This window comes from Bos javanicus, chromosome 26 (assembly GCF_032452875.1).
Source record: "Bos javanicus breed banteng chromosome 26, ARS-OSU_banteng_1.0, whole genome shotgun sequence".
Lineage (NCBI taxonomy): Eukaryota > Metazoa > Chordata > Mammalia > Artiodactyla > Bovidae > Bos > Bos javanicus.
Genome location: NC_083893.1, coordinates 43,512,898 through 43,527,260, shown reverse-complemented (window position 1 = coordinate 43,527,260; position 14,363 = coordinate 43,512,898). Strand labels below are relative to the sequence as shown.

At 58.1% G+C, this 14,363-nt stretch overlaps 1 protein-coding gene across 4 annotated transcripts in view; it reads right to left on the bottom strand.

The window, feature by feature from the left end:
• The window catches only part of LHPP (phospholysine phosphohistidine inorganic pyrophosphate phosphatase), a 128,143-nt gene that overhangs the window by 55,353 nt on the left and 58,427 nt on the right, over positions 1-14,363 (bottom strand). The window contains exon 7 of one of the 4 annotated variants that reach the window (XM_061403813.1): positions 10,086-10,980. The exons of the other annotated variants lie outside the window; for them this stretch is intronic. Within the exon in view, the coding sequence (XP_061259797.1) occupies positions 10,908-10,980 (73 nt within the window). The 3' untranslated portion in view covers positions 10,086-10,907. Of the gene's footprint in view, positions 1-10,085; positions 10,981-14,363 lie in introns of those variants that run through there. 4 annotated transcript variants of the gene reach the window in all.

Below are 14,363 nucleotides of genomic sequence, written 5' to 3'. Positions count from 1 at the left end.
CAGGCTCCCCCGTCCCTGGGATTCTCCAGGCAAGAACACTGGAGTGGGTTGCCATTTCCTTCTCCGATGCATGAAAGTGAAAACTGAAAGTGAAGTCGCTCAGTCGTGTCCAACTCTTAGCAACCCCATGGACTGCAGCCCACCAGGCTCCTCCATCCATGGGATTTTCCAGGTAAGAGTACTGGACTGGGGTGCCATTGCCTTCTCTGTTTCACTCCTCAGGTTCTCCTAAACTTTCAGCATCGAACGTGAGCACAGGTGAGGGAGCTGGGTGGCCTGAGTTTGAATCCTGCTGCTGCCGAGTCACAGCGGTGGCCTTTGGAGGTGGCAGGGACCGAAGGAGCCAGTGCATGTGAGCAGTGGGTGACCTGCTGTGTGACCTTGGGCTTAACTCATCCATAAGTGGGATAAAATAGCACCCACATCGTGGACTCGGCACTAGGCTCAGCGAGGCAACACCCTGAACAGCTCAGAGCAGAGCTGGGCCCAGAACAGGAGCTCACGAAGGCCCCTAATGTCATCAATCAACCAGAAAAAATACAAATTATTATATTGAATTTTGGAGGGAAAAAAGTGATCATGAGAGACCCCAGGCTGGATCTCCAGTTTCTCATCCTCCTGGAGAGGGTGGCTCCCTTCTCCCTCTGGCCCAGCCAAGGACCACCCACACAGCTCCAGGCCCCCTGCAGCACAGCCCAGTCCTGCCTGCTCCTTTCTACCCTGCACATGTGCCCACCCCTCCCCCTGCCCCACTAGCCCACCCAGGAGAGCGTGAGGGTCTGGGGCTCCCTTTGAGAGGGAAAGAAGAGGGTGATGATGAGAATGGCTCTGCTCAAACCCTGGTCCAAAGCCACCTCCTTACTGGATGAAGTCAGGTCAGTCACTCAACCTTTCTGAGCCTCAATTGCCTCATCCATGAAAGGGCCTAAAATGCCAACTGCATCCAGCTGCGGTCACGGTCAGTGAATGGCTCTGTGCAGTGCTTAGCCCAGAGTCTGGCACACAGGAGGTGCTTAAGAAATGACGACTGTCACCGGGATTTTCATTTTGTCCCTTGATATGGGTGTGCCGCCCCTGAACCATCACCTAGCCCTGGTGGAGACATCCCCGGCACCTGTCTGTCTCACTCCTATCCAGACATTTCTGCCAGATTCGCAGTCTCTGGGAAGAGACAGGACAGTGTGCAGAAAGGAAGGGAGAAGAGCCAGCGCTGGGGCCACCAGGTACCCCAGACCCAGACACACATGGCGCGGAAAGCAGAGACACGGGCCCTACTCAGAGCCCACCTGGCTCACCCTACTTGCTCTGTGTCCTGCTCTGACCACTGCTGTCAACCACAATGACTACAACAGTCGCAGCAGCATTCACTGAGCACTTACTGTATACCACGTACTATGCTAAGGCCAAGCACCGAAGAATTGATGCTTTTGAACTGTGGTGTTGGAGAAGACTCTTGAGAGTCCCTTGGACTGTGAGGAGATCCAACCAGTCCATTCTGAAGATCAGCCCTGGGATTTCTTTGGAAGGAATGATGCTAAAGCTGAAACTCCAGTACTTTGGCCACCTCATGCGAAGAGCTGACTCATTGGAAAAGACTCTGATGCTGGGAGGGATTGGGGGCAGGAGGAGAAGGGGACAACAGAGGATGAGATGTTTGGATGGCATACCAATTTGATGGACATGAGTTCAAGTAAACTCCAGGAGTTGTTGATGGACAGGGACGCCTGGCATAGTGTAGCCCCTGGGGTCCCAAAAAATCAGACACTCCTTAGTGACTAAATAATTTAATGCAGTCATCATATCCCAATTATACAAACTGAGTCAAAGTGGTTAAATAACTTCTACCCGGCCAAGGTCATACCAGCTCCAAGTGGCAGAGGCTGCCGGGTCTAATCAGGGCCCCGCCACACTCCCTTCTATCTACGCCAGCGTCCCTCCCAAAGGATGCACGTGGCTCTGTCTAAAGAAGCACCTGGTTCCTGGAGGACGGGCCAGCGAGGGCCACAGGACATCCCCGTGCCTCCCAGAGCACCGCCGCTTTCCTGAGCAGGAAGAGAACAGATTCCAAACAGATGAGCCTGCAGCAATCCCGGCGTGGACGCGGCCTGCTGGAGGCTGCCTCTTATCTCCTGCTCCGGACGGGGTGGGGGCTGGCGGGTGGGCCTCTGCGGGGTTCGCCAAGCTGACAGCACGACGAGGAACCAGGCAACACACAGGAACAGGCGCGGTTCTGGCTCTAGTGTGCAGCTGTTGGACTTTTCCTGGGGTTGGGCCAGGGTAGGGGGTGGTGGTGGGGAGAGGGGTGCGGTCTGGAACATGCTGTATTAGAGGGGGGTTCCGTTTTCCTGGACACACACATTTGGAGGCCACGCACAAGCCACAGATGATCAAGGGCATCTGGATTTCTTGGCTGGTTCCCCAGGGCACAGACCCGGGACGCAGCCCTGGGCTCTGTCTGTGCCCCCGACCTTTGCACGCTTACCCCCCAACACCACCTGCAGCTCCATACCTGCCCGCCAGCCCCAAATCCTCCTTCCTGGCTGGATTGGACCCCAGGGAGGGCCCATGGAGGCAGAATGCAGGCACAGCCAGGCCAGCGCTCAGGGCAGTCTTGACCCCACCCCACCAGGGCAGTGCTCCCCAGGGAGCACAGGTGCAGCCCGGCTGCAGGGGGTGTGGCAGGAGGAAAGCCCGCAGGGAGACCCTCCCAACCGTGCAGGGGGCTCAGCACCACCGCGGGAAGAGCTGGTGAGGAAGTTCCCCATTCCCGGGAGTCTGGGGGCTCGCCTCGAGTTCAACACGTGGATCTCTCCCTCTCTTTCTGCACGACCTGTGTCATCAGGCTGCGTCTTATTGAGCCAGAACACAAACTGAGCACTGGGGACAGCTCAGTCCTACGGACCCGGCTGCCCTGGAGCCGCGGTCCTCAGCCGGGTGCCTGTTCCAGGGCCTGGGGTGCTAACGGCGACGGCAGGGCTGACCCTGCCCCGTGAGGTGAGGCGCAGGCACTTGGTACCCAAGTCCCACTCCCCCGCCCGAGTGCGACGTCGAAGAGCCCTAGGAGGCCGCGCGGGAGTGCGGGGCCGGCCTTGTGATCAGCTTGGAAGGCCAGCTTAAAGGATATTCCCGTAATGGCAAGGTTTTTCATAAATGTTAATTACGGTTGCCTTAATTAGCTCTGAACCCACTGATCTATGGATTATATTAGGTTTATAATTACCTTGACAGGCATATGGATTACAACGATGCTCCAATTAAACCCCAAGCGTATGGCATATAAATCAGCAGCGGGGTCCTCCTCATTCCCGGGGTCAGCCTATTAAAAGGCCGGAGTGTCAAGGCCCTTACACGGGGCCAGCCATTCACAGGCTCAGGGGCACGGGGACATGGGAGGGGGCAGGGTGGGGCCGTCCACACAGTCTCTGGTGTTGCCCCCATGGATGGGGCCACACGTCCAGGTGCAGCGGGGTGGGGGCAGCGGGATGGTGGGGCCTGGCCTGCAGGGCTGCGAGTTGTGCCCAGCTGGGCCACTTCTCTGTGGGCACCGCTGGGGACCCCCTTCTCCTCCCCCAAGGGGATCAGGACACTCGTCAGCTCGTTAATTATGACTCAGCCCCTCAACCAGAGAGGTGTTAAATCCTTATCTCTAGGGTGAGCAGGGTGAGTAGTATTAACCCACTTTCAGGGTGCAGGGTGGGGTGACTGCAGAGGCTGCTGCGCCTGGGGTGGGGTAGGGAGGGAGGGCCCTCTCTTCTGAACCCCATTGACAGCCTGGAGGATGGAGGGGGTGAGCAGGGGGCCAGCAAGGGGAGGTTCTCACACTCAGCCTAGGGGAGCAGGGCGGTGGGGGGGCAAGGACAGGAAGTGCCTGCGGTGGGCAGAGGAGGGCAGTGGGGCCTTGGGATGACAGAATTGCTCAGTTCAGGCGCTAAGTCGTGTCTGACTCTTTGCGACCCCATGAACTGCAGCACGCCAGGCCTCCCTGTCCATCACCAACTCCTGGAGTCCACCCAAACCCATGTCCATCGAGTCGGTGATGCCATCCAACCATCTCATCCTCTGTCGTCCCCTTCTCCTCCTGCCCTCAATCTTCCCCAGCATCGGGGCCTTTTCTAACGAGCTGCTCAGGGTCCCTTAGAAAACCCGCTCTCAGGACGCTGGCCCCAAGGCCGCAGCGCCCACCGCCCGGCAAGCTCCTTGGATGTCCTTTGTGTTTCACCAGTGGCCCAGGCTCTGCGGGGCCAGAGGTGGCAACCCCCCTGGGCTGAGCTGCCCTGCCCCTGAGGAGGCCTCCAGGGGCCCCCACAGGGGAGTGGAGGGCTACGGGCCCCTCACAGCAGCAGACTTTCTCCCATGGAGCCCAGCCCAGCACAGGGGACCAGGGGCATTAGAACCCCAGAGGCTGTGGCCCTCCTGTCTCCAGGGCCCCCATCACGCTTTGGTTCCTGCCATTCTGAGCCCCTCCCCATCAGGATGCTCCCCTTCCCCCTGGCCCTCACCTCGCTGTGGTCAGGACGAGGCTCCGCACATCTACGGCAGGGCCAGCTGGGCAGCTGCAGAACCCGCCCTCCCCTCTGCTTGGTCTTGGAGGCAGCGGGGTGTTGAGGCTGGGGAGGTGCAGGGGAGGTCGGGCTGCCTCCTCAGGCACCCTGGAGGACAGGCAGGTGGTGGCACAGGCAGGCATGACAATGATGACAGCAGACACCATCTCCGGGGGAGACTGGACATTGCGGGAGGTGGCGGCTCCTGTGGCCCCATCGTAGAGCTGGGTTATGAGACACGGAGGCACAGCAAGGCTCACACCGGGAACCTGGGACGGCACGGCTCCTCAGTGGTGAACCAGGCGTGTGTGCCAGGCTGTCGGGCTCCAGAAAGGTTCCAGAGCTCACCCCGTCCAGCCCTCTGTGGGGAGCAGAGCCTCCCCAGCTGGCTCCGAGCACGGAGGTCACCCTCAGGGCGCAGAGCAGGCGGCAGGGCCGCAGGCAGGGGCCGTCTCAGGCCTCTGTGGCCGATGGGGCCCTCCCCTTGGCCATGGGTTCCTCACCCGCAGCTGGCATTCCAGAACCCTTTCCCAGAACCAGGGCCTAGAGAGCGGAAGCACATATTCGCCACAATCAGTCGATGTGGGGAGAAGCCAGGCGCACGCACCTGTGCACACGCGTTCACACCAGCACAGAAGGGCCCTGTGCACAGACGCAGTGTGGCTGAGCGGGGCCACCTCCTGCATGCGCAGCACACGCCTGTCCTCCCACCTGCACACGTGGCTAGAAATCTTACAGACATGAGCGGCTGCGCTATCTGAGCACGAATGCTACACAGACTGGAGACAAGGCCTCTCTCCTGACAGCACAAGAAGGGGTGTGTCATGGGGGGCAATCATCCTCGAGCAAGGGCTCAACCACCAAGACCGGGGTCACCACCAGCCCCCTGCTCCCCGAGCTGCCTGAGGGCAGAGGCCACAAGGCACAGGTGGGGAGAGGGCACAGGAAGGTGTTAGCAGGAGACCAGACTCCCCATGGTCAGGAATGAGCCCCCCGTCGCAGGGGGTGTTCAAGCCCAGGGGGCAAGCACGAAGAAGGAGAGGAGCTCGGCCAACCCCCAGGTCTCTGAGGGGCCGGGGGCAGGGCCATCAGCCTCGCACGCCAGGGTGTGGATATCTGGGCCACCCTGCATGGCCAGCACTGTCCTCCTGGCTTGCAGTTACCCTATGGACGCTTTACAAACACAGTGGGATTCGTTTCATCCTCATAACACCTGACAAGGTAGGCGTTACCATCCGCACTTACAGTCAGAAAAAGCGAGGCTCAGAGCGCTGGTTACTTGCCCCAGAGTGGCTGGTCAGTCCACTGACCAAGTCAGGATTCCAATCTGGGCCTTTTGATTCCAGAGACCCCGCCCCTCGAGAGGCCGGCCTGCCTGGCAGACTGTTCCAGGCACAGAAGCGCCCACTTCTGCAAATCACCCCGCTGGCCACCATACACGTCCATGTCCTCTGCCCCAGGTAAGGGGACAGAGTACCACATGGCTTCTTCTGTGAACTCTTAAGGCTTTACAGATATGACTGGCGCTCAAAAAAGTCTTTTTTTTTTCCTTCCCAGAACTAGGGATTAGAAACTGAGTTCCTTCCTTTCCCTTAAACTTCTGAATTTAGCAGATAAGATTCATTCATCAAGGGGCTTTCATGTCCATGATGCTGAGAAATTGTTTTGAGGCAAAATCTAATTAGACTAGATTTTCATATTGGAAATACTAGCTCCCATTCAGGCCTAAATACAATAATCACCATCGCTTAAGAGTCAAGAGAAGCCATATGTTTTAAAAATGCACATTTTATTCTAAAATGTCCCCCTTCTCTGTTCTTTTCAGGTCAAGGAGGCTTAGAGACCATGACCTTGACCGGTGAGAAGCCCATAGCAGAAAGCCCTGGACTGTGAGGTCAGCTGTCTGTATGGGAGGCAGAAGGGGCTGTGGAATAGTTCCAGGGTGGGGGAGTGAAGACAGATTTGAACATCCGGAAGACAACCCCAGCGGCTATTTGAAGAACAGAGTCGGGGTGTCATAGAGGCAGAAAGGCTGGTTTTCTGGCGACCCTAACCCCAATTTTGTCTGAGGCAGTCATGGACGCCCATTCTTAGGCAGAGAATCATGGTTGGCTAAGTCGGCTGTGATGATTTCACTGCCTTTTGCCAGGTACTTCCTCCTTGAGAAGCCCTCATCAGGCATGTTCATGTGACCCAGTTCCAAAGATACAACTGGAAGTCCGGAAGTCAGGGAAGGTGGGCACCACTGGGAGAGCCATTTAAAAGGGCCACTCATAGGAGGAAAGCTCACTGGCACCGCCTTGAAGGTGGCCACGACACCCGGTGCCACAGCAGCCATCTTTTGCCCATTAGGCGACAGACAGAAGGAAAAGCCAACTCATTAAGCAGGGGTGAGTTTACCACGAAGCTAAATGAGCCTTTGGTTTCATGCCCCTCAACAGCACAGGCGCCTTCCAGGGCCCTAGAAATATGTTCACACGGTCGTTTTTCTAATTGAAGTCAAACTGACGTAACGTGTAAACGGTCCTCAGTCGTGCCTGACTCTGCGACCCCACGGACTGCAATCCATGGAATTCTCCAGGCCAGAATACTGGAGGGGGTAGCCTTCCCCTTCTCTGGGGGATCTTCCTAACCCAGGGATCAAACCCAGGTCTCCTGCACTGCAGGCAGATCCCTTACCAGCTGAGCCACAGGGGAAGCCCTCACGTAACATAAAATTTACCATTTTAAAGTGTACTTCAATAGCTTTTACTGCATTCACAATATTATACAACCTTCACCACTATCTAACTTCAGAACATTTCTGAAAAAAATGTTAAACGTGTCAAGTAGTTTAATCTGAAAAACCCTAAACATGTCAATTGCCCGTCACCATCCCTGGCTCCCCTGCAGCCCCCTGGCGACCACTAATGTACCTCTATCTCTACAGACTTGCCTGTTCTGGACATTTCCTACAAATGGAACCACGCAGCATGTGGCTTTCGTGTGTGCGGCTTCTTCCATTCAGCATAACGCTTCCAAGGCTCATCCTCGTCAAAGCGTGAATCAGTACCTCATTCTTCTCCACGTGTGAATAGCACCCCACTGCCTGGAGAGAGGCCGCACTCTGCCTGTCCATTCATCAGTGGATGGACACCTGGGCTGTTTCCACTTTGGGGATGTTATGAATGATGCTGCTCTGAACCCTCGTCTACACATTTGTGTACACTCATGTACGTATGTGAGGACATATGTTTTCAATTCTTTCCAACCTACATTACATTCATTAATCTACAGTATTCTTTTCCTTAAAATGCCCCTCTCCTCCAAGTTGCCTAAACTTCAGGCCTCAGTCTGGATTTACCCTGATAGTAAGTCTGGTGGATCAAAAAAGACGGATGATACAGCCCGTGTTGAAGGGCAGTGCCAACCCTGGCTCTGAGGATCTCCAACTGCTTTCTTCAGAAAATAACCATCCCGATGGCTGAAGCCATGGCCAGCTGGTGTCCAGCAGCTGCAGCCACGGTGATCCCGACGGGGACAGGAGGTGACTGCAGGGGTCAGCGTGGGACACGAGAGACGAAGCCTTCGGGATGACCCTGGACTTCTCTCAGTGACTTGATGAAGTCTTTCACTGTCTTATTATTTAGCTAAGAATGTGAGTGAATACTTACCAAGCACATCCCAGCAGCTGGCAGGGGCCTTTGATATGTAACGTGTGAGCGGCTGACCACTGCCCTGCCATGCACAGCACCCGACATGGCTCCGGGCACAGCTGGCACAAGGTGACCCTCCCCTCCCCATCCGTTGTCCAAGGTCAGGATACGATGGTGGTGTAGCAGTACCTCCCCCCACCGTGCTCCTATGGACCCTGAGCCCCTCACAGCGTCAGGCACACCCTGGACCTTCCTGATGGCTTGGCTGGGAGGACAGCCTGGCGACCCCGATTCCAGCAGCACCGGCTGAAATGGAACACAGCCCCTCCCCCTCTTCCTGCCTCTTTCTGAAGCTCATTCTGAGCTGCGACAATCAGGGTCCAGAGCTGGACCAATGAGCATCTAATGGCAGCAGGCAGCTGTGTTTTCTCCGCGACTGAACTTCTTACCTCACTTGGAGCAGAACGACGGTGTCAGCCTTACAGACCCAAACTGCACCAGAAGATTCTGCACTGATTTTCAGAAACATAGGAAAATCGAAAACCACAGTTATCCTCCAAGTGCACACTTACACACATACTCATGCATTCTTGGAGACACACTCACATATGCCCTGCATACACACACACACACCCCCTCTCACACACATACACATGCATGAACACACACCCTCTCACACACACACCCTCTCACACATACACATGTGTGCACAGGCCCTCACACACACACATGCACACACACCCTCACATACATGTGCGCACACATCCTCTTTCACACACAGACACGTGTGCACACACACCCTGTTGAGTCTTGCATGCTGCCTGTGGATTTTGGGCCCTCCTCTTGGCTCCCTGGGAGCAGCCGTGAGCTGCTTACATTTCCAGGCTCCACAAAGACCCAGAGACCCCCTGCCCGTGAACTAAGGACCAGAGCGTCAGGACCAGATGAGTGGCCTGGCCACTAAGGGCCTCAGAGTGGGCGGTGGGTGCACTGCCAGGGTCACCTGGGGTGAGCGACAGAGGGGAGAGGCAGGGCTCACCCCCCGGAGGCTGAGAAGGCCCCTCAACTCCCCAGGAGAAGAGCTGGAGGCTGACACCAGACTGTGAGCCGCCCCAAGCGGTGAGTTGTAATAACGATTGTGGAGGAAGCGGGGCCGCCTGTGGAGCTTCCAACTCGGGCCAGGTGTGACTCGGCCGTGGGAGAAGCATGCTCTCATTCAATCCTGCCATGCCTGTGAAGTCCAGACAGCGCTCCACCCCCGTTTCCAGGTGAGGACACAGGTGCTTCGGAGAAGGGCCAGGTTCACACCTGGACTATCGCCCGCCTGAGGGCGCCCTGCAGGTACCAAACGGAGCCGGGCAGGTCGCTGAGGGGAGCTGCTGGCAGAGCACCCTAGCTGTGGGCCACAGGCGCCACGAGAAGGTCAGGAGGGCAGATACGCAACAAAGGTCTTCCGTGACTCAGGCTCCAGGCCTGCAGGGCCTTCCACTTCCGGTTCAGGAGGGGTGTCTCAGCAGAGCCTCTCAGAGGCCCCCGCTGTGATGCTCCTGTTCCCTGGAGGCAGAGGCCAAGTGTGGGCACGGGCCGCCCCTGTGCAGATGGCAGCATCTTGCCCACTCCTCGGGGAGGTGGCACCCCTTCCAGGTGGGAATCCAAGCAGAAGGGGACCATCCTCTCTGCCCTCCAGCATCACAGAGTCTGCAGATAACATCAGAAGCCCCTGGCCCCCAGTGTGTTCTAGGAAGCCCGTGCCGCGTGTACTGAGGGATACGTTCACAGGGGCTCTGGCTGATGGGACCACGATGCCCTTGACCCCACAGGAGGCCCTGTCCCAGGTCCACACTGCTGTCTCGCAAGATGTGAAGCTGTCTACCACTGGAGCTGCTGCGTGGAGTCCACTGGGGCTGAGCCCCGGGGTTCAGAAGTTCATCCCACTTGGAGCCAAAGGCCACATTCCTGCCGACCAGAGAGCCCTGCCCCACTCTCCCCACAAAGCAGCTCAGGATAAAAGTCCACCTGATGAGTCAGGCTCAGACCTCATCCACCATCTGGGCCCAGGGGGCCATGAGCGCTCATCTTGCCACAGACGCCTCCTGGTCCACGGCACTCGGGACCCCGGGCCTGCTGAGGGGGCGTGGAGGCTCTCACACGGCAAGGGTGCGCCTGGTGCTCAATGACTTTAGGGGCCTCCTTTTCCAGAAGAAGAATGTAAGTAATTTAACAGATTTCTGTGAGCCTCAAAAGTATCATGTATTTCTGACATGAGAAAAAAGATTTTTTTAAACATTTTCTTTGACCTTAAAAGTTTGAGGGTTTTTTTTCCTTTTAATTTTGAAAGAAATTAAAACATCTTCATGAACCCCTTAAGGTATTTGGGGGCCCCATTAGCTGCAACTCCTGGCTCCAGTTCCTGGGGGCTCTGGAGCCCTGCCTGAGCCAGAACCCAGGAATGGGCTCAATGGTCAGGAGAGGGGATGAGTGTCCACGTAAGCCACCAGGCACTCTGGCCCACTGGTCTCAGCACCCCACCTGTGCAGACCCTCGGGGCTGTTGCAGAAGATGTTCACGTTCCTGCAGCCCTCAGGCCCTGAGAGAAAATGCCGTTCCAACTGCTGACAGCGAGTGGAGTACACGGAGCAGGCTGCAGGTGGGGGCCCAGGCCGATGGGGTCTGGGGACCCTGGTGGAAGGAACCAGCATCCCAGGCTCTGAGCCTGTGTGGGCAGCTTCCCTCAGGATGCTGTGAGCCACTCCAGATGCCCACGGGCTCTGGATTCTGGTGAAAGGCCCCTCCTGCAGGGCGACCTGGGGGAACAGGGGGCGGCCACGGCCTGAGCTGCACTCCCGGCTCAGGTGGGGACCCCTGTCTCTGGAGGCCCAAGGGCCCAGGCACGCCTGCCCACCCACCCAGAGCACCTCTGCGGACTCCGTGGACAGCGGTGCCGCAGGGATGCTAGCCTTCCCCGCCAGGGTTCACCCAAGCCTGTGCCCCCATCATCACTCTGATGGGGACACCAACAAAAATGACAACAGCCAGAGCTTGCCACCCGCTCACCACGTGCGGGAAATGTGCTTAACGCTTTCTGCACAACACGCCGTTCTGGTCTCCCTCAGAGACCCATTTTAAAGATACGGAAACTGAGGCCTCAAGTGACTGAACTCAGGCAGGTGGCTCTGACTGCAGAGGCTTCGCGGCCTCTCCTTGGGGGACTCAGGAAATGAAGGGGGCATTTTAGTTTTAAGAGCTGAAGAGCCAGAGGGGACACTTGGGGGGCTCCCAGTACACCTCAGGGGCACCCCACATTTCCTCCAACCATCCAAGATCCAAGTCCCCCCAGAAAGAAGCCCTGAACAACCATCCTACACTTGAAGTCCATCTGCCCAAGTGACAGCAAGAGTACCCCCCAGACTGCACGAGGACGGGCTAAAAATAATCCAATCCCTGTAGTATTTTGAGAAGCAAAGTGCCTTAAACTATCTCGGGAGGGAGCACAACTTCTCAGAAAGCGCCTCCCTCCTTCGCCATGCAGGGTTTAAGAGGTGGTGAGAGCCTGCGCTGCGAGCAGAACTTGAGTCAGCTCCCAGATACCCGGGTGACCCGCGCAAGTCAGCAGCCACGCTGGGCTTACTTTCGTGCAGGACGGGGTGGGAGGGACGCACCTGGACAGTCAATCCCCGAGGGTTCCTAGATGTGCGCGCCTCTCAAGAAATGGAAGGTCTGCCTGTAACCTCATCACCGCCCGTCTCCTCAGGAGCCAATCGGCAAATCCCCAGCAGTCACCTGCCCGGTCCAGAGCGAACGTGGGCGGCCTCCATCTCGGGGGAAGGAGGCCTGTCCACACCTTCCCTTCGGCCGGAGCAGCGGCCCGCTCTCCCGAAGGGGCTGGGTGCGCGCGGACCAGAGCCTCGGGGCGGCGGGCCTCTCCCTTCCTCACCGAGAACACTAAGGGTGGGCAGAGACGGCAGGCGGGGGTCCATGCAGCTGGTGGGGAGCCCCTGCAAAGAGCCACACCCGGTGGGTGCGGTGGGCCCCGCCCTGGGCACCAGGGTGGGAGGTTCTGGCGGGTCACCCGGGCAAGGGGCAACCGGAACAGGGGCGCCAGGAAGAGAGTCCAGTCAGGACCGGAGAGTCAGAACCCCGAGTCCTAGGAGGGTCTTTTCCCACCGTGGCCCCTGGGCCACACCTGCCCGCACCGAATCACTGCTTGGTGGCGGGACAAACCCACACGCTTATCCAGGCAACTCGGCAGCTCCTGCTTACGAGGCAGCCTGCATTACTCACACCTGGCTGAGACCTCCAACGTCTTGGGTCACCTTGGCCTCCACTCTGCCCAGAGCACTGGGCACAGAGATGGGGGGCCCAAGGGAGCAGGAGATGGGGAGCCTGGCCCTTGGGGCAGGCCCTCATGCCAGCCACCTAGCTCTGTGGCCTCAGTTTCCTCATCTTTGAAATGGGGGCAGGGTGGCAAGTGAGCTGTTATCTCTGATGGGAACGGCCTTCAGGTACGTCTTTGGATGGACCAGTGAAAGGGCTCAGGGAGCTCTGGGCTCCTGGCATCTGATTCAGGCCTGGGGCTGGGCCGGGGTTGGGGGTGCAGAACAGGCTCCAAACACCGGTGCCAACAGTCGTCAACAGGTCCCGGCCTCCCCGCCTCACCCGACTGCCTGACGGGCTCCAGCAGGCTGGGCACGCCTGCCACCCACTCCCGGCAGCCTGATTCACGCCGCCCGGAGCCTCCCACCTGCGTCCCCACTTCTGAACAACAATGAGAAACCCCCGCCACACGGGCAGACACCTGAAACCCTGACATCTCCCGGGGGCCCTTGACACCCCGGGCACTGTGTTCCCGTCTCCTGGCAGCACAGAGATGGAGAAAGAAGGTGGGGAAGCTGAGTCCAGGTGAGCGGGGTGGGGGCTGTGGTCAGGGCTCTGCAGTCAGACATACTTGGTTTGACTCCTGGGTCCCACCAGGTTACTAAATGTTTCTGTTGCTCAGAACCCGGAAACGCTGTATTTACCTTACAGGCTTGCTGTGCGAGGGCCCGGGCCACAGTCCACACCCAGACCCTCACAGCTCAGTCCATCCAGCTCCCGGCAGTGGAGGAGGGTGGAGCAGCTTCCAATAGGACCCATCAAGGCCCACTGTCCTAAACCAGTCCTTGCCAGACCGGTCTGATTCTCCTGGGCTCAGAGCTGCCGCACAGATTGGCTCTTAAATAACTCAGGTTCCCAACGGTCTCCAGTCAAGTGGGACCCTGGCCTGCTTCCTGCCTTCTGAAGGTCACTAACAAAGTGACCCAGAAGTTTCCCTGCCCTTCTCCCCTCCCCTCCTTCAGCCTCCCCCCTGGGCTCACGGGACCTCAGGCAGACATCCATGCGGGCTCAGGGATGCACCAGCTGGTCACCTGGAGGCCGGGTCCCTTGGCCAGCGGCCCGAGTGCTGCCCACCTACTCAGGCCTGCAGAGAGGAGCTCGGACGCTAGGAGGTGCTCGTGAGCTGCCACCCTGCCCTGGCAAGATGCGTCTGGGGCGGCCTCAGCGGGGCTGGACTGGAGTTTATGTTAAACCATTTCACGTGGAAACACTGAGGTTTCCTCTTTACTGGGGGGTTCCAAAGAAGGCTAACCCCGTCTTCCCCGTCCTGGCTGATGCTGGCCAGAACGAGACAAGGAATGACACAGACACACTGCCAGGATCCTGCCGGGCTCCAGCCGCAGCATCCGTGAGATCCATGAGGCCTGGGGGAGCAGAATGGTCAGCAACGAGTGAGGGACAGGTCTGAGCTCATTCATCTGCTTCTCCAGCTCCTGCTGCTGCTGCTGCTCAGTCGTTCAGTCGTGTCCGACTCTGTGTGACCCCACAGATGGCAGCCCACCAGGCTCCCCCGTCCCTGGGATTCTCCAGGCAAGAACACTGGAGGGTTGTCATTTCCTTCTCTCAAGCTCCTAAATGCTTTCAAAGCAGAACTTCCACCCCAGCCCAGCAGAATCTGAGGCAGCCCCAACACAGACAAGACAGATGCGCAGGCTGAATTACAGCAGGGTCTGGAAGGCCCCCCCAGTTGGTCCCCTGAAGGACCATAGCAGAACTGGGGCTTGGGCCCTGGCCTGAGGACAGACCCTGAGCCCCTGGGCTCAGCTCCCTTGGCAGCTGGGAGCAGCTCCTCAAAGTGCTGGCACCCCTGCCC